The sequence below is a fragment of the Furipterus horrens genome, unplaced genomic scaffold (genome assembly GCF_987537825.1).
Source record: "Furipterus horrens unplaced genomic scaffold, mFurHor1.1.pri manual_scaffold_3, whole genome shotgun sequence".
NCBI classification, from domain to species: domain Eukaryota; kingdom Metazoa; phylum Chordata; class Mammalia; order Chiroptera; family Furipteridae; genus Furipterus; species Furipterus horrens.
Window position 1 is genome coordinate 36,702,722 of NW_028327173.1, and position 19,621 is coordinate 36,722,342.

Below are 19,621 nucleotides of genomic sequence, written 5' to 3' on the forward strand. Positions count from 1 at the left end.
AGCACCTGCTGGGAACTGGTTTTTAAATTTGCAGATGGAGTTGTGTCTGTTTTATGGCTGAGGCTAAGGGTGTGGTAAATAACAGAACTTGAGGTAAGTCTAGAGTTCTGGGGCGTAGTGATGCCCTAACAACATATCCAGCAGCATCCTAGGTCTCTAGTGAAGGCAAAAGGGCTTTGCAAACTCTGCTCCAGCCCCAGGTGACAGGGTAAAACAGGATTATTATGAAGATGAGGGTGCTGCTTGAGAATTCTTATGACATCTGTTTAATGAAAAAGAAAAAAGAAGCAGATAGGCTAAATGTTTGCAGAAATAACAGTAAGTATCCTCCAAGAACTTAAAGGAACAGAAAGTTGCCAATACTCTTTGGGTTAAAATAGAAATTAAAAGCAAAAGGAATCAGAGAAGTGACAAGTGGTATTACTGGGAGAAATGGGAAAGGAAAGCTTGTTTTCCAGTGAAAGAAGGGATAATTAGCACAGGACCAGTCAGCAAGGAGCACAAAGAAGACAGCTGAGAGCGGCAAACCACTCAGCACCCATCCAAGCACCACCCACGGCAGAGGGACCTAAGTTCAAGGACATGACGATGCTGTTGTAGGTCCTAGCCATCAGGCTAGTAGTTCTGATGCAATGAGAGGCAGAACTTTCTAAATTTTGTCTGAGGCTTCTATGTTCTTGGGTAGAGACAGCAAGCCTCCTTGCCGCTGATTTTGTTTTTAGAAGAATTGTTTAAGTGGCAAATGCAAGGTGAGAAAGCACACGTTGTCCTAGGAGAGGGAGAGACTTGAGGGCTTAGTGCCCCTCCTTGAGACCCAAAGACCTGCAGAGCTATGGAGGCTCAGGGGTCTTCTGAGAGAAAAGAGCCAAGATCCCAACCCTTGGGCCCTATGACTAAAGTTCGGATCCGGGTTCGTATCAGTGTTGAAGGAGCACCCAAGTGTGCCTGAGTCAAGGTAGACTTCCAGAAGCAGGGATAAGCTGCTAAGTAGCAGCATAAGGAAGGAGGAAGTCCCCCAGAGGGACTGCCTGCTGAGAGCAGAAGCAGAGGAATGGGGTTTTGTGAAACATCTCATCTGGGCCTTGGAGAAGCTTGGTGAGGCTTTAATAAGTCAGGGAACCAAGTGTTGGCCACAGTGTATCAGGAGCCATGCTGGGTTTTTTGAGTGCATTACCTTATTTCATCCTCAGGAAACCCCTGCAAGGGAGGGCAGTGTTCTTTCCACTTTACAGATAAAGTCCCTATGGCTCAGATGCTAAGAGACTTGGTTAAGTTCACATACCTAGGGAGTGACCCCAAAGCTCCCACTCTTCCCCTGGAGCCTCTCACAGATTCTCAGCCACCCCGCTGTGCTGTCTGCTCACCGCCCTCACTGTGACTTGCGAAGCCACAGCTGGCCAGCGGCAGGTTGCTCTCAGCTGGGCTGTGGCATGTGGGTCTGAGGAGGGGCTCAGGCTAGGTGCTGGCTTGCAGTAGATTGTAGAGAAAAGAGGTCCCACAGCTGGAAGGTGCCAGATTGTGGGAAAAGTGACTAAATTGGGCTCCACCCGAGACAAGCTGGCCCCACCTCCCTCCCTCTGGGCCTCCTTTCTCTGGAACAGTGTCTCTGCCACTGTCTCCCTGCCAAATGGTGAGACCCTCCAAGGCAGACACAGGGTCTTTTCAGCCTTAGCATCAACCTGCACCAGTACTGCCCATACTTCTTTACATCTCTTTATCTCCCCTTGCTTGTCTGTTAGATTTCCCCCTCCTGCAAAAATCTGTTACACAGATCACTGGGAAGAGGTCAGTGTGGATGACAAGGGGAAAAAGAACCTGACCTCAGCAGTATCTCACATAAAAACACAGCGATGCACACAGAGGGGTGGTGGTGACTGGTCCTACCCCTTGGCAGGGGCACATGTTTAGCGCTGTGAGTGGCTGGTCTGGGTAGGAATATTGATTTATTTCTATGTCAATTTTGTGCAACAGAAAGTTTCAGTACCCCATAATGTGGCATTCCAGCTGTGGCTGCAAATTCATTTAACTAACAATACTGAGTGCATCCAGGGTTACCAGCAGCGTCAACAGCGGAGACAGGTCATCATCAGTGTTTATCAATAAATGAAGAGCTGGGAGGACTTCACAGACAGAAACTTGAGCTAGGTCTTGAACATAGAGTGGGACTTAATTAAGAGAAGAAGAGGGCATTCATGGGAGGGGGAACAGCATGGGCAAAAGTGTGGACAGTAGAAAAGTTTGTGGCATGCTTAGGGACTAATGAGGTGGCCAGCCTGCTTCCAGGAACGTGGCATAGGGAAGGAGGGATGGCAGGCTCTCCTGGAAAAGAGGTAGAGCATTTAGAGCCATGAGTGCCAGGATTTGGGGCCCAGACTTACAGGTTATTGGAACTAGAAGCAAATGTGTGTTCTCCCACTGCCTTAGAGCAATTGTACTACAGAAAACCCATGTCTCCTGGGGTTACAGCTTGGAGAGAGGGGGGACTGAAGAGCAGCAGCCCTCACGCCAGACTCTGTAGCTCCAGCCAGAAGGCCCGATCCCAAAACATCAAGGTTTTGCTTTTTCCTTAACCATTAGAACACTTGTGGAACTTTTAAAACAACCTTGGGCCCCTTGGAAGTCTGGTTCCGTCAGCCCAGCATGAAGCCTGACATCTGAACTTTCAGAGCAGCTTTGGTGAGTTTGCTCAGCCCTGAGTGACAATCCCCACACCAGAGTAGTTGTCTTTGAGGGCCAGGATGCCCAGTACTGGGCTGCTGGAGCAGGAGTTCTGGAAACTGTGGGCAGTGGATGGATAGATGGAGGGATGGATTATAGAGCAGGTGAAGGTGAAGAAAGCAGGGTTCAGGGACCCAGGGGATTGGAAATCAGAAATGTGTCACACACACACACACACACACACACACACACACACCCCCCACGGTTTAACTCTCCCTTCATAGGAAAAATTTACGGCAGTGCCTTTCCTCAATGACACGGTTGCTCTGCACCAGCCCAAACTGTATAATAAGCAAACTAAAGGTATGAACACATACTGGCTTTTTCTCAAGTTAATACCACATTGCATTTCCAGCCAAGAGAAAGTACTTTGGCTTGGTGGAGAGAGATCAGGCCTTTGAGAGCTTGGACTGGAACAGCTGAATGAGCCCTTAGTCACTGGATAAACTGGATAAGGTGTGGCCCAGGGTGAGGAGTGCCTTAGCCAAGATCATGTGATCATTTGTGATGCAAGCAGGTCTAGGACCTGGACATCTGACTTGCTGACTTCAGGGTAAATAACCCGCCCCAGGTCACACAGCTAGAAAATGGCAGGGCCAGGGTGAGAACCCAATTCTGTCTGACTCTGTGACCCACACAAGGGAGTAAGAGGCAGTAAGGATGGGCAACAGTAAAGGATGGTAAAGCTGCCTAATAAGAGTCCTGCGCTTTATTTTGTGATAGAACTGGAAAGAAGGGGGGCGGAATCCTGTGCTTTCTCCATTAACTTATTTGGCTATCAGGTAACTGTCGATTTCCTCATCTGCCTCCCTCATAGCCTGTGAGCTCCTCAGGGACAGAGCCGAACTCATCTCTGTGTCTGCAGTGCCCAGCACAGGGCCAAGTCCCCAGAAAGCTCAGTGCATAATTGGTGAATTCATTTGTTACTTCACTTGGCAAGTATTGATGAGTACCTACTGGGTGCCAGGCCTTTGGCTAGGTCCAGAGTGGATCCTTGACAGAATGTTGTCTCTGCCTTTACAGAGTTGACAGTCCAGTGGAAGATAAAGAAACCAGTCAACAATGGAATAAATATAAAATAACGGTATACAATAAGTGCTGTGTGGAGAGTTCAGGGAGGAAAGTTTATATTGGGGAGTGTTGGGCTTATAGGTGGGATATTGAAGCCATGAGGACAGATTAGAAAAAGCCTAAGAAATTGCAACATTTAGAGGTTGAGTAGAAGGAGAGAGACTGGAATGGAAGGGCAGAGAGCAAGCAAAGAGCCAGGAGAGTGAAAGGCCACAGGAAAGAGTATTCCAGGAGGGAAAGAGTGATCAGGGACTGTATCAAGTGCATCAGTGGCTGTGGAGAGGTCAGGTAGAGCAAGAACTGAGAGTGGCCTTTGGATTTAGCGACATGGAGGCCGCTGGTAACCTGGATAGATTGACTGACTCAGTGAATGACTCAGAAGATGTGTAGAGAGGAGACAACAGCCAGAGTGGGCTGAGAAGTCAGGGAAAGATTCTGGAGGGAGGTGGCATTTCAGTTGGAGCCTTGAAGAATGAGTCTTTTTTTTTTTTTTTTTAATTATAATTTATCTTTTCTTTTTCTTTTTTTTTTAAATGTTTTTTTATTGATTATATTGTTACAACAGTTCCAATTTTCTCCCCCTTGCTCCCCTCCACCCAGACCTAAATGCTAAACAGTGCTTGACGAGGCCTCCCCAGGAGGAGCAGAAAGTACCACTAATTTGCCTGCGGGCCTGGAAGCATTCTGTCCCTGACACCACGGGGAGAGGAGGAGGAGCTGTCTTATTCCCCAAAAGCAGGGAGCTGGGGGGCGGGGAGGCTGACGGCCCTGCTGCAGCGAACAGAGCCCACTGCACCCCTCAGAACGCGGAGGCTGGTTCGCTTCTCTATCTGCAAAGCAGTCCTGGGAAGAGAGGATTCCAAACCCCCGGCTCAGAGCAAAGGGCTCTTAGATACCACCTGGAGTAGCGAGCTCATGACACATTTGGAAAAGAAAGGGACAGGGTCTTTCCAAAGGTCACTCAGTACATCAGTGGAAGGGACACGTGATCTCCAGTGATCTCCTGTGGCCCTCCATCAGGTGGGCGAAGTCTGAATTCTCTAGCCTTACATTCAAGGTCTTTCATGACTGAATGAGAATCCCCCCTCAGCTTCACCTCCCGCCCTCCCTCCCTCACACCCTGTGATCCGGCTCCCCTGGACATTTAGCACACACAAATAAATAGCCTCATATAGTCCTCACAACCCTTGGTAGCAGGTGTTATTTTTCAATTTACAGATGGGGAAACTGAGGCTCAGAGAAGTTTGATACCCTTTCCAAAGTTACACAGCCAGCATCGTACACAGGTGAGCCAGGATATCATTTCATGAGTGTCTCCAAAGCCATCTTTCCCCCATACCTCGCTGCACTCACCATACAGAGCCCCTCCTCTGGGAAGCGATCCCGGAGCCCTCTGGCCTCGAGCTACCCTGGAGTCAGGCCTGGTCCCATAACTGAAATAACTGGTATCATTGAACGACTCAGACTCCAGTAGCCTGTGTCACAACCTCCGGCCCATACAGCCCCACAATCACACTGCTCCCCGGCCCCCAGGGTCCACCCAGCTGCCCACAGAGGGAGCAGAGCACTGACAGAACCTGTATGGAATCCTCTCCCCTCCCCGTCCCAGCCTTCCCAGCCAAACACCCTGCCCCTCACCTGGAGACCACCAGTGGTAGGATCAGCATCTTCAACATCCTCATCAAGAGCTCTCCAGGAAACTGGAAGTAACTAATTTCCTGAAAACACACCAAGAGCTGGAGTTATAGCAGGTGGTACAGACTTCACAGTTGCTCAGTTCTTTATAATCTTCAAAGCACTAATTCACTCTCTTGTCTAACCCATGGACAGCAGAGTCGTGGAGAAAGCACAGGCTTTGGAGCCAAATAGACCTGGATCCTAATATTGCCCCCACCCCCCTGTAACTAGCTGTGTGGCCTTCAAGCAAGCTACTCAACTTCTTTGAGTTTTTCTCATCTGTAACATGAGGGTAATAGCCCTTCACAGGGTCATTGGGAGGCTTAAATGAGAGGATGCTCATGAAGCACTGGGGAGAGTGCTGGGATGAGAGTAAGTGGTCAGTAATCACAGTAAATAATAGCTCTTCCCCCCACCCCACCTCTCCTCTCCTCTGCACCACTCACTGTCTGTCAGGGTATAAATCTGTCTCCTGCAGCAGATGGTAAAGGGCGTGAGGGCAGGGCTGCAGACTGTTCACACATTCATTCAACACTTTCTGTGCCAGGCATCACACTGGGTACCCTACCCCAGAATGAATTAGGCACGGTTTTTGCTCTGCAGTTCTCAGCCTAGTTTATAAGGATGTTACAGAGTGGGGTCCCCCCCAAATCCCCAGAGCCTACGGGTGGGGGTTGGAGGGAAGGGAACAGCTTTCAAGATGCCTTTGCACATTTATGGCTGGGTGCTAGTGTCTTATTTATGCAAATGACTTTAGTTCTTCCAAGGTCCCAAGGAGATGGGAGGGTTTTGACTATGGAATGGTGAGGAAAGAGCTTATGAGGCCTGAGCAAAGGAAGTGCTGGGTCCCATGGGAGAACAGGGCTCTGAGCTGAAGTGCTCACTACCTTCTCCAGGTTGGAATATTGTAGATACAGTAGTCCCTCTCTATATCGCGGTTCACTTATTGCGGCCTCACTGTATTGAGGGATTTAAAAAAATATTATATTTAATTAATTATCATGGATTTTTCGCTATATCACAGGATTTTGCGGTACTGTATACGTATGTTGTTAAAGTTACATAGGTTTAACAGTGTAGAATATGTTTAAGAACATAAGTAGTGCTTATTAAAGTGTGGAAAAGGTTAATAAGGGAGTGGGAAAGGTTAATAAGGGACCGGGAACGGTTTATAAGTGTGTGGGAAGGGTTTATAAAGGCTTAAAATATATATAAATACTAAAGTAAATGTAAGGTTCCTACTTCGCAGATTTTCACCTATCGCGGGGGCGAGGTGGGGGGGCTGCTGTCTAGAACGTAATACCTGCGATAAGTGAGGGAATACTGTAAAGACCTGTTTTCCTCAACACTAGTTGTTGGGTTTTAACCAAGGTGCTGCGTGAAAGAACCCCTCTTCTCTCTGTAAAAAGGAGACTGACTCATAAACAGCCCATGGCATTCTTGTGCCAGTTTCTTCTGTATTGGGTCCATTGTGTGCCCCCCCCCCCCCAAGCAACCTCCTCACAGCAGGTCTCACATTTAAAGTGCTGAAAGAGAAGTGGATTGGGTTGGTGAGACACCGCTCAGTATAAAGAGCCCCTGCTGGGCAGGGTTCTTGCTTTGGGCTTCCTCATGGGCTGCTGGTTGCAGGCTATCCATGGGGCTTGGATCAGGGCGCTAAATTCTTGCCCTATCAGCTGTCTCCAGAGACACCGGTCACATGACCAGATGCTGACATCCAAATCAGAAGGGACTACTAAACCCAGTAAAATCTGAATTTCAGATAAACAACAAATATTTGTTCTTTACTTACACTAAAAGTTATTTGTTGTTTATCTGAAATGCAAATGTAACTGGGTGTGCTGTTTTACATTTTAATTTAATTCAGTTTTGCTATTTCTGACAAACCTCCTTTGAGGCCACTTTCATCAGAGGGTAAGGTTGTGGTAAAGGCTGGTACATGGCCTTTCAAACACCATCCAAATTAAAGTTTTGAACTTGCAACTTTAAAAAAAAATCAAAGCCAAACATAGCACTTGGTTAATGGTCTGATGATTTGAAAAGCTCCAAATCATGGAATTTTGGTGCCATGAAGGGCTTTTCAAAGATCTTTAGTCTAGCTGACTCATTTTGTAGATGGGGAAGCAGGGCCAGGAGAGGGAGGTGACTTGCCCCACAGAGTGAGTTAGTAGCAGTAAGGACCAGAAATCAGGCCTCCTAGTCCTTTTCTGTCACCATTTCCAATGCACCAGAAATTCTGCTTTTAAAAATTTACCCATCATGGCTATGTATTTTTAATTAATTTTAACCCATGTGCATATTTTTAAAGTTAAATAGCACTATAATAATAAAAAAAGCAGGCCCTTCCTCACCCATCTCTATCCCAACCCCAACTTCCCTTGAATTCCTCTAGCTGTTTTCCTTAGTATTATTATTTCTAAATAGTATGGTTCTAATACTATTTTTAGATGTATCTTTTTGACATCTATTAACTTCCCTTTTTGACATCTGCCATGACAGATGAAGATTTAGTTTCTATTCCCCCTTTCCTCCTACCATTTCCCCATTATATCAATTTTTGGTTAAATTAATCAAGATTTATAATATTTTGATCATAAAATATTTTTCACTATTGAGCCAAGTAATATGCTAAAACCCTTTTTGTACAACCTTCATTTTTCTGTACGACTTCACTTTGCTACAGTTAATAATTGACTGATTGTTCTTTTTTCTTGTTTTCTGTGACCCACTCACTAATTTCTTCCAAATGCTTTAACTCTTTTTAAAAAGGCCTAACAAGGCCACAGCTGCTCCGCGGAGGGAGCGTAGGTGGTCCCAGTCCACTCCCGGGAGAGAGAAGGCAGGCAGCGAGGACGGTCCCAGTCCTGGGAGAGAAATCAGAGAAGGAGCCGCGCCAGATCTTGGCACAGAAGATGCTCCAGGTACCCAAGAGGACATACACCCACATCTCCTTCCCCTTTTCAGCTGAAAGAAGAGATGAGGAAAAGAAAGAAACAAAGGGCAAAGAACAACAGATTACTGAGGAAGACTTGGAGGGCAAAACAGGAAGAAATAGAAATGATGAAGTTAATAAGACTTGTTTTATTCCCTCAGAACCATTTAAGGATCAACTGTTTATCTCCAATTTTCTGTAATTTGCATGGTGATGTACCATGGTATGAAGTTTTTTTCTTTCTTTTTAAAAAAATTCATAGTGCTGTGCATACCTTTCATTTCTGGGAAACTCTTGTATTCGCCGTCAATTTTTTGTCTCCCTTTTTTGTTTGTGCTTTCTAAAGCTCTTATTAGAGAGTTAGATGTTGGACATTCTGATTTTTTTATATTTTCTTTTTCTGTTTTCATCTCTTTTTGTTTTACTCTCTGGGATATTTCTGCAACTTTATCCCAGCTATTGCTATTTTAATCTTGGCTGATCTATTTTAAATTTCCAAACTCTCTTTCTTGTTCTTGGACTGTCCTTTCTCTTTGCATCCCATTCCATTTTATGGTCACTATATCTTCTCTCATATTTTTGAAGAACTTAAGAAGAGATTTAAAGTTTTCTTCTACTTCCTGCATGGTCTTTGCTTTATTAGAGACTATCTTTTTTAGAGTCTCTGCTTTCATGTTAGAAACTATGACTTTGACTCTCTGCTCATAATGAGTGGGAGGCACTGAACTTCTGTGTGCACGAGGGGGACTTGTCAACTCCAGGAAGAGTGGTGAACAATGATCTGGCTTTTTCACTGGGGTAGCATGGGATGGGAGAGGAATCTCCTTTACCGCAGAATTTGAAGATCTTTTCTCTGAGGCTTCAGTGAGAGGATTCACTTCTACCTCTGACTGGGGGAGGGGAGTACTAGGCCTAAGCCCAGCTGACAGCAATCTTTTGGGGATCCCACATTTGGAATGCAGATGTCCACTAATCTGTTTGCAGCATGCACCTCACCACCTCCCCTCCACCCCCACACACAGGTGGGCCCAATATCCCTAAGTCAAGCTTCTCAGGCAGTGGGGTAGACATGGGTGGATGAGGAGTCCCCTGATTTCATGAACTGGAAGTGACCTAGGGGTCTAACTGTTCCAGCTGCAAATTTCCAGTCCAAGTCCCTGATCTCAACTCTGTGCTTCACCCCTGCCTCCTGCAGCACCTTGTGCTTTCAAGTCCTGAGCCCTCCTGGAGTTCTCCAAGACAGACTGATGTGGTATCTCCTTCTATAGACATAAGATTTTAGCTTTCGGGGCTCTCCTAAATGAGATCAGTCAACTCTATCCACTTCCTAGCTTGCCTCATTGATTGTGGTCAGTCGAGATTTTTCTGAACTGCTGCCTTTTACATTTTCTTTGTTCTTTGGGTTTGATGTCTTTTAAAAATTCCATTGCTATAATTTTGATAGAATTCCAGGAAGGAAAGGAAAATGGGTGCAACTGTAAATTCACCATGGTTTAACTGGAATTCTCAAAATGATCTATATTTTTAAATGAGATACTCATTTCAAAAAAAAATACAAATTACAAGTACTTGTGGTTTTGTAAGTTCTTTTCTCAAATAGGACCTTCTACTATTTTACAAATTGTTTATGATTTTTGCCTGTTGCATAAGCTTATAAAATATGAAAGGTTTGGTTTCTGAGTCTCAGGCAGAGATCAAACAAACAACTCCTGGATTTCAAAGTAAGATGCTGAGAAAGCCAATTCCTGCCAAATAATTGTTCTAAAACTCCAATCTTTCCTTCTGTTTATCTGGCAGGTTAATACAGACTGAAATACATTTGCATTTCCAAACAGATGGGGAAGGCAGCTTTGGCAAAGGAGGCCCCAGATGAGTTTGGGTTTTAATAATAGGCATTCCAACTTGTTTTCACAAAATAATCTTCCTGCAGGAAATATATTTTTGTTGATGAGGAAAATTAAAGCAAGTAAATAGCAGATTTTTTTGTGCCATTGCCAGTTTAATTCAGCAAATAGTTGAGGGTTCTTTCTGTGATAAGCCCTGAGCTAGGTTCATATTTTGGTTCAAGAAAGCCCATGTTGATATCCAGCAAGTTGAAGTATGATGGGAGAAACAGACTCCTACACAGATGGCTCTGAAGCAGGACAGCTGGCAGCTGGGTCACAGGGGAGGGATGAGCATGGGGTGAGTGTGGGAGGAGATAGTCTTGTTGTAGGTAAGACTTGCACAGGTAGATAAGGGAGGGAGAAGGGAAGTAACATTCATTAAGCACCCACTATATGCGGGGCACTGATGAGTCCTTGTTTACCCCTCAATGGTTCTAGTGAACATAGCCTGCCCCCACTCCATGTTACAGGTCAGGAAATCGAGGCCATGAAGGAGGTAGGATTTCGCCTAGGGCCACACAGCACTTACTAGTAGAGTCAAAGTTCAGTGTTCCTGTGCCCCCAGAGTCCATGCTTCTCCCTAAATAACTGATAATGGCTTAACTGTTGCTACAGGAATAACGGCTCTGTTCCCAGGGAGGGGATGTTTTCCTTTTAATGGAAAAGCGGATAAAATTGGATAGCTTGAGCCCCAGTTGTAAAGTTCATAGTAGATATCAGTGAACCTCAGGAAGAAGAATTTTAGGAACTTGGGAATTTTCCAGGAGCTCATTGCCAGAGTTCCTTGACCCAAGTTCAGAAAGGCTACTCAGCTCTCCTTTTGATTAGGCCTAGCACGGTTGTAGCAAAAATCTTGCTAAGTCAGTTTAGTGAGAATCCTCACTCTGCCTTCGACAAGAATCCTGTCATTTTTCTCTCCATTGACCCCCTTACTATGCCCATTGGCTGTAAATACAGAGCTGTTTTGATTGTATTCAGATTTGAGCCCGTGGTCTTGACACCTGTCACCTGAATAGTCTTTCTTCCTATTTTAACAAGTGTCAGAATAACTTTTTTTAGCACCATGAGAGTGTCCCTCCTTCTCCTATAGGAGATGGAGACTAAGATGGGAACGGGTCCTTTCCCAGGCAAGGCATCTTCACCCTTGCAATTACATAGACCAGAACCCCAGGGATCTGCCTTGTCTCCCCGGCCCCCACCCCCACACCCAATCAGTCACCATACCCTGAAGGTTCCTATTCTGGAAACAGTTCTCATATCCATCTGTCCCATTCATCCCCACTGTCACATCTCACCCTTGCAGCTGCCTCCTCACTTGGCCCCTGCCTGTCCCACCACTACCCCATCCTCCATTCAGTACAAAGGGATCTCTCCAAGCTCAGAACTGACCATATCACTCCCCTGTGCAGAGGTTCTCGTGGTTGCCCCAAGTCCATGTTCAGTGATGGGATCTAGAGGCCCCACAGTGTTCCTTCCAGCTGCAGTGAACAGGTTGCTCCACACCCCTCCCAAATCTTTCATGCCTTCGTGCCTTGTCCCAGCTGTTACCTCTGCCTAGAGTGCCCTTTCTAGGTCTCTGTTCATAGGAGCTGCTTTGGGAGGTGTTCTCTGCTGCCTGCCTCACACTCTCATGGGACCCCATTTTCCCTCTCCCACAGCTCGTAGCCCTGTGGTTATTGTGATGAGGCATCCTTGCCTCTCATTCACCTGGTGATGCCGGTTTTAACCACTTGCTCAGACATTTTATTGGATGTCCCTCTAGTCCTGTAGTGTATTTTTCACACCCATGTTACAGATGAGAAAACTGGGACCCAGAAAGGCAAAGTGACTCACTCACTGTCATGTCATCAGGGAGTCATGCCGAGGGAATGTGACCCTCAGATCCCTCAAGCCCACACACCCCACCTAAGGGGGACCCCGTGGTGCCTGGGTGGCTGACCTGTGGTGAGAGGTGCCGGGTCCTTAGGAAGAAGCCGAGGAGGCAGCCCACGGTGACAGACAGCACAGACAGGATGAGAAGTCCGTTCCTCTTGCAAACATCTCTCCCTCGTGCCAGGATGGCACCCAGCACCATGGTGAGCCCAGCCTGCTGGCACCAGCCACAGCACCATTCCATGCATGTGAGGCCAGCTGGGGCCCAGCAGGCAGGTGGTCAGGGTTGCTAAGCACCAGTTGCCTACTGCACAGCCGTGGCCTGTGCCGCTGCCCCAGAGGGAAGCCGCAATCCTATTACCAGCTGCATCATTAGGAGCTGGGAGCAGATTAGGGCCTGGGAAATTAGAGCAGGCCATGTGGTCTAGGGGCTCAAACCTCAAAGCCAAGCGCTCCCCTTAAACAAGGGAGGGGACCAGGGAGAGAAACATTTTCTTGCTTGCTTTGATTTTTACCCCTACTTCATTTCAGAAAGAATTGAAGGCAAGGCAATAAGTACTAGCTAATTGCCAATTAATTGCTAACATTAATTAAGCATTTACTGTGCACCAAGTGTTGTTCTAAAAGCACATTATTTGTATTAGCACTTTTAATCTTAACACCAATCCCAAGAAGTAAGTACAAATAGGTATCATTTTACAGATGAAGAAACTGAGGCAAAGAGAGATTGAATCACCAGCATGTGCTGTGTGCACACCTGCTCTAGCTACCTAACCTGTGTGAATCAGAGGGAATCATCCTGACAGCCTAGGATTCTGACCTTCATTTTACTGGCAGGAAGATTGAGATCCTAGGTCAAGAGCTAGGCCAGGCTCACAAAGCTGGCAGGTCACAGAGTGGAATTTAGGCCTATGTTGGTTTGTTTTCTGACATAGAAACAGGCAGATGGACTCAAAGGTGCTTAGTCTTTGAACTGTGGGGACTGTAGGATCTTAGTCCAGTGGACCTGAGTTTAAACTGGCTCGGCCACGAGCTGGGATATGTTTCCCTCAGGGCTGCTTTAAACGTAAATCTAAGCCCTCTGTAGGTTCTCGGGGCCTATTAGTTTTAAAGATGACAGAATCCAAGGGACCTACTTTCAAGTCCAAGCTCTGCCACTTACTAGCTGTGTGACCCTGGATAAGCCATTTTAACTTACCGTGCTTCAGTTTCCCCATCCATCGTCGTCGTCGTCATCGTCGGCAGCCGTCCGTCTCGAGAGACGATGGCGTAGCTTCTTGAGAGTCTATCTGCACCGCCGAGAATGGCTGTGCAGTCCGACTCGGGAGTGACAATCCCTGCCGCACTTGTTACAGGTGAAGGCAGATGGCCGTTGTTGCTGCTGTTGACGCTGCTTCCGCCTCGATCTTTTCTGGACGCCTCCTCGTTTGCCTGACCGTGAGCCTCCAGGCTAGGCGGTCGTCTGCTTGAACTTCCCATGTGTTGAGATTGATGCAGCATTGTGTCATGTCCTTTTTGCAGATGTCTTTGAACCGCAGTTTTGGGCGCCCTGTCATCCTCTGGCCTTCTGCTAGCTCGCCGTAGAGGAGGTCTTTGGGAATACGGCCTCCCCATCCATCAAACAGACATAATAACACAGCATCTACTTTATTAGGGCTGGTGCAACATCTTATCCTGAGAATACGGGTAGAAGCAGTGGTGACCTGTAATGTGCCAAGCAGGGATTATCGTCTACATTTAGCCCTTGTAGAGAAAGGTTTTCTTTTTGCTATTTCTATGGCCGGGCCTACCCTTGAAAACCAGAGGGAATTAACTCTCACCAGTTTCACCAGGAATCTGTAATCTCATTAGGGGCAGTCAGAAGCAGCAGGGAGTGCAGTCTGTGGGAGGGGCAGGGTGTGCAGGAGGGCTGCGTCCCCTGACTAAGGGGGTGGCTGATGGAGAGGACTTGGGGGGCGGAGGCCACAAGGAACTGCTGGGGGCTTGGGCGGAAGGGGTTAGAGTTCTGGCCCTGAAGCCCTGGGCAGGGGACCCTCAGATTCTAGTCCCAGCTTAAACAGCCGTGTTTCACAGCCCTCTCTGGGCCTCAGTCTGCCCTCCTTAGAACGAGAGAAACTGGTCGGGAGCTTTCTAAGAACCACCCCGTTCCACAGCCAACCTTCCAAAGCTCCTACTTCTTGCCAGTAGCTTTGGGAGTGTGAGGGTGGGGGAGATACACATCTGAGAGTTTTATTTTACTCCAACTTTTAAAACCAAGAACTTTCTGATTACACCTTCAACTCCAACAAGTGTCTCATTTTCCGATTAGTTACTGTCTAGAAGAAAAAAATTCTGAGTAGATATTTGGATTTGCATTCAGATCAATGTCCAGGCCTGGCCTTTATCCTCGCCATGAAGTCTTGCTTTCCATTCAGTCCAAGATTCTGATTCCTATGGTGGCCCCACAACTCCAACACTAGCGCCACCTGCCTCCCAGACCGCAGGCTTTTCTTTCTGTGGCTCCCACTGTCTTCAGCAGGGGACATTACACCTCATTCAAGCCAATGCTCCATAGCCCCATCTCATATCAGCACTTCTGGGTCCTGGGGACACGGCCATGAATTGACACAATTCTTGCCCTCGGGGAGCTTGGAGGAAAATTAAGGGGCTCTAAGAAAGCCCTAATTCGCATTAAGTGTAAGTGATAATGAGCTTACTACAGATATTTGCAAATCAGATCGAAAGGCTCCTGGGTAAGATCCTTTTAAGAGTTCCCTATTTCCCACAGAATCAGTTGCTTTACAATGTTAAAAGGTATGCAATTTTTCCTTCCCATAATTAAAAACTAGTTGAGAAATGCTGGATCAAACTAAGTCAAGAAGCTTCTTTATTCCAGGACAGCTCAAAGTCGGACTGCTCAAGTTCAAGTATTAGCTCTACTATTCACTTGCTCTGTGACCTTGAGCAAATTTCTTAACGTCTCTATAAAATAGGAATAGTACCTTGTTCATGCCGTTGTGATGTGGGTTAAATATGGTGATGTTTGCTAAGTGCTAAGAGCATTGCCTGGTGGCGTGCAGACACTCACACGTAGTTACTACTATACATTTTAGCAGAACTACGGTACTAACATATTTTGGAGGACGTCTCCAAGTGACGGATGCAGAATTCGAGTCCTCTTCTGGAGCTGAGAATTCTATGGGTCTGGTGTTCGGCGCGCTCCAGCCTCCAAAATGAAGTGTCTGAGGTTCTCGGGGACTTGCATTTGCTCACCTCTTCAGCATCCCACTGCCTTCCTCTCATCATATCTGGAGCTTCTATAACATCAAACGCCTTCAGGTTCCTTGAGCCTGGCCCCTGCCTCAGGCCTCCACACTTGTGAACATGCTAGTCCCTCTACCTGCAATGTTCTCTCTGCCTCTAAATTTACATGTCAAATGCCCCATCTTCCCTGAAGCCTTCCCTGACTGCCCCAGCTACAACACCCCCTCTACGTCTCCCCCCACTAACTCAAGGCCTTTTATCATGCCACCCAGGGATAAACCCCAGTTCCCTTGTAAATGACTCTGATAAGGAAACAAAAATCTATGAGAATAAAATTAAGTCTGTTCCTGCGTCATTTGAAAACAACTTGATGGATCCTCTTCAGAATTAGAGGATATATTGGGGGACCTAGAGGGCATCCCAATGGTCAGGGTGTTTCTCTCCAGAGCAGCTGAAACTGATGGGCAGCAGGAAGCCTGAGAGATGCTTCCTGGGAGACTTGGGCTGCACAGATTAAGATGCTACAAGCAGGGAAGAAAAACAGTGTTGTCTAAAATGATCCCCAAACCCCAGCTCACAAGTGCAGCCGCCTCACGGTGCAGAAGTGAGTTTTCAGTCCAGCTGTTTCTAACCATGGCAGCTCTGTGCAGGGTGTGCCAGGGTGGAGCACAGTGGGGTCCATTTCTTTGCTAATGACTAATGATTCTCTAGGGCCAGCAGAGGGGCCAACTCAGCCCGGGGAGGCTTCCCAGAGGAGGGGTCATTGTCAGAGACCTGAGTGAACCAGGAGTAAACCCAGCACAGGGGGTGCTGGTTGAGGGAGAGGTGAGAGGGGAGCCTGTTCTGAAAGAGGGGCCCAGGCTGGAGGTGCCAGGGTTGGTCTGGGAACCTGCAATTGATCAGTGGCCTGGAGTGGTGGTGGGCCTGTGCCTCACCCCTTCCACCGTGTATCAAAATGAGTTTAGGTTGAGCTGTCTGAGCTCCCAGCTGGGTTTATAGTGATGACAGCTCTGGGTTTGTTGGCTGCTTTCCAGAGACATAGCAGAGGCGCCTTAATATCCTCCCTGACACGTCTCCTGAGCTTGCTACAGGCTGGGCCCTTCCGGGAAGGTTTTCTGTGGACGGCGGACCCGGCGGGTGTGGATTCCATAGACTGTTAGTCACCAAGGGGCCGTTCGACCTCCGCTGAGGCTTGTCCTCTCCCACATCTGCCTCTGAGGATGGGATAAAGTGATGCTCGTGTGGCGGGCTCTCTCACGTCGCCTCCTTCTTCCCTTTCCAGCCCCTCCTGTCTAGATTTTTCATCTGTAGAAATTGGGCCTGAGCACCCATGAAATCACCCATGCTGTTCGTTGAGAACCTACTATGTGCCAGACTCTGTTGAAGGACCACGTAGCAGAGGGAGCCAGTGTGTGATTCAGCCTCTCCACAGCACTTACTGATTCAGCCAAGTGTCCAGGGTGCAGAGGAAGGATACAAGTTCTGGATCTGTGCAGTCCAATACAGTAGCTTTAGTCACACTACTTAAATGAAAGTGGAATAATGTTTAAAATGCAGTTGTCTGTTTCACTAGCCGCATTCAAGGGCTCCTTAGCCATAGGTGGCTAGTGGCTACCATACTAAACAGTACAGTAACAGGACATTTTTGGAATGTCCCAGAAAACTTTCTAAAATCACAATGAACTGGATTCAAATCTCAGATTCTTTCCTTGGAGGCTGTGTGACTGTCCAAATTAGTGAACTTCTCTGAGCCTCTTTTCTGCTTCTTTAAAAGCCCGTATTCTTTACATTGCATCACACTTCCACTCATCTGAATGTAATAGTTGGAGCCAAGTATAAGTGAAAACCCTTAGCAAGTTCAAATATGTTTCCAAATTCGTTAGCGCTCTTGTTAGCAAATAACAGGAAATGAAATCAAGCTGGCTTAGGTAAATAGGGAATTTACAAGCAAGGCTGACTATATAATTTGTGGAGCCCAGAGCAAAATGAATGTGGGGCTTTTTGTTTAAAAAGCAGGAAAAAAGTACACTAGAGGTTTTTCCTTTCTTCCACAGTCTTTTTTCTCAACTTACTATGGTGTTTTTTTATTTGCTATTTGACGTCATTCTTAAGTAAATAAAAATAAACATTTTAAATTACTAGTATGAATTTTCCCATTCATCTTTATATTTTTAATGCCAGTTTTAAATGCAAATGTAAAAGCGTTTAACTTGCATGCAGAATCACCAAAACCACACCATTTGTGTTTAGTGGCTCATCCAGAACAGTGGAAACACTGTCCAAAATTAATTCAACTGTTTTTATTTCACTTCTTGACACATATACACCCTACCAGCACCTTCTCTGCGTTTGGCTTGCAGGTGCGTAAAGAAGGACTGAAAAGAGAAAACTGTGGATAGACCCATCTTTCCTTTTTCTTCTGTATCATTTTCAGTGTAAGTGGCAGGCTAGTACAGGAAAGTTACACCAGTAAGAGAGGACATGGTAAGATTCCGGGTCGTTTGTGTTTCTTAGAACACCATTGTCTCTTTTCTGTGTTTGAAGCAAGTTCCCGTTTGAGCAAAGTGTGGTTTCCATGGCCGTCAGCACCCCTGACTACTCAGTTGTGGATATAACATGCTTTCCTCGCATTTGCTTTGAGTCTCGCTGAACTCCCAGGCATCTCCAATTTGCCTGAATCCTGAGTTCATGGGGCATCACATGCACTATTGCAAACAGTGACAAGGAGCAGTGGTGGACATTTATATTGCATGTATCTTGTTTGCTCACATGCGTATCCCACTTCCTGTCAGACTTTGCTTATAAAACACAAGTTCAAAGATAAAACGAGTAAGTTTAGAGAAAGCGAAAGCATAGCATTAAACCTAGCCTGGGATCCTTCTGATGCCCATGAAACTAGTCCGATTTGTAAGACTGGATGGTGGCGCTTTCACAGAACTCCAGGACAAGAGTAGAACTGAGCTGCGAAGACTGATTATCAGCACAATTCTCTCTCACCAGCTCTTCTTTTTGTGTGCCTGATCCATTCTCTCCTTTCTTTTCTTTTTTTTAAAGAATATTTTATTGATTATGTTGTTACAATAGTTTCAATCCATTCTCTCCTTCTTCATTCGACAGATGTTCACTAAGAGGTGGACTAGGATAGTGATTAAGAACACAGATTATGAAACCAGATGACTTGTGTTTCAATCCTGGCTCCCAGACCAACTATCTGTGTGAATTTAGGCAAGTTACCTGCTGTCTCAGTTTTCTCATATGTAATATGGGGATAATAATGACCCATCTTATAGGGGAGTTATGTGGATTAAATTAATTACATGTGTGAAGTACTTAGGACGGTTGTCTGATCATAGTAAGCACTGTATACATGTTCCTATTATTATCATTATTACTATGTACCAGGCATATTCTGGGGATATAGTAATAAACAGAAATAGATTGCAATCTCTGCTCTCATAGAGCTTACATTTTGGCAGTGATGTTTGTACTACCTTATTCTTTCTCTAGTGGAGAAATTGATCATTTCCACTACTGCTCTGGTCCACGTGGAGGAAACACAGCTGCTGGTAGCTGTGTTTCACTCCAAGTCCAAAATTCCCAGTGAAGCTTGTGACTGGCCCAGCTTAGACCAATCATCTGTGGCCAGGAGGGGAAGGAGCAGGGTCACATCGTTTCAAATTGCTTCTCTTACAGTAACTGTTAGATGTGTGTGGTGCAGTTAGAAAAGTAGATACGTTGGAAGACACAACAAAATATCTATCCCAGTCACTCAACTCTTGGGCAAAAGGTGGTTATACCTTGGCTTTCTTTTCTTTCGTGTGTAAAATGCCTAACATCTTATCTCCTCTATGGCTGCCCTAGAACTTAGGATCTGCTGCTGGAGGTTTTTTCTTGTTATACCTTCTCTGATGTCTACCTGTCTCCTTTATGGCAGCAGGCACCTGAGGCTTCACCCATTGTGGGCACAGACAGACTGCAGGCCACTGTCTGATCCAGATGATTTCTTACTCCTTGTTAGCCCACAGCTTCTCGCTTATTTGGGTCCAGAGAGCCACCAAGTCAGGGAGTGAGGGTTCAAAACCCAGGCACAAAGCCCACAGGGAGCCCTAGGGACATTCTCATGGCAGTAATTGTGGACTCTCTTCTGGAGCAACACACTCCCCTGCTCCTCCACCACCCCCTATACAACGTGTGTCCAGGCTCTTGCCACCTACTGCCTCTG

General features: G+C 46.4%; 1 protein-coding gene across 4 annotated transcripts in view; it reads right to left on the reverse strand.

Moving 5' to 3' along the window:
• The window catches only part of SLC1A7 (solute carrier family 1 member 7), a 42,973-nt gene extending 30,573 nt beyond the window's left edge, over window positions 1-12,400 (reverse strand). For 2 of the 4 annotated variants that reach the window (XM_090269484.1, XM_090269485.1), the window contains exons 1-2: window positions 12,224-12,400; window positions 5,428-5,507 (exon numbers count right to left, since the gene is read on the reverse strand). In XM_090269484.1, the coding sequence (XP_090125610.1) occupies window positions 5,428-5,507; window positions 12,224-12,400 (257 nt within the window). The remainder of the gene's footprint in view (window positions 1-5,427; window positions 5,508-12,223) is intronic. The other 2 variants (XM_090269486.1, XM_090269487.1) reach the window with 2 other exon arrangements.
• Between the last annotated feature and the right edge of the window lie 7,221 nt (window positions 12,401-19,621).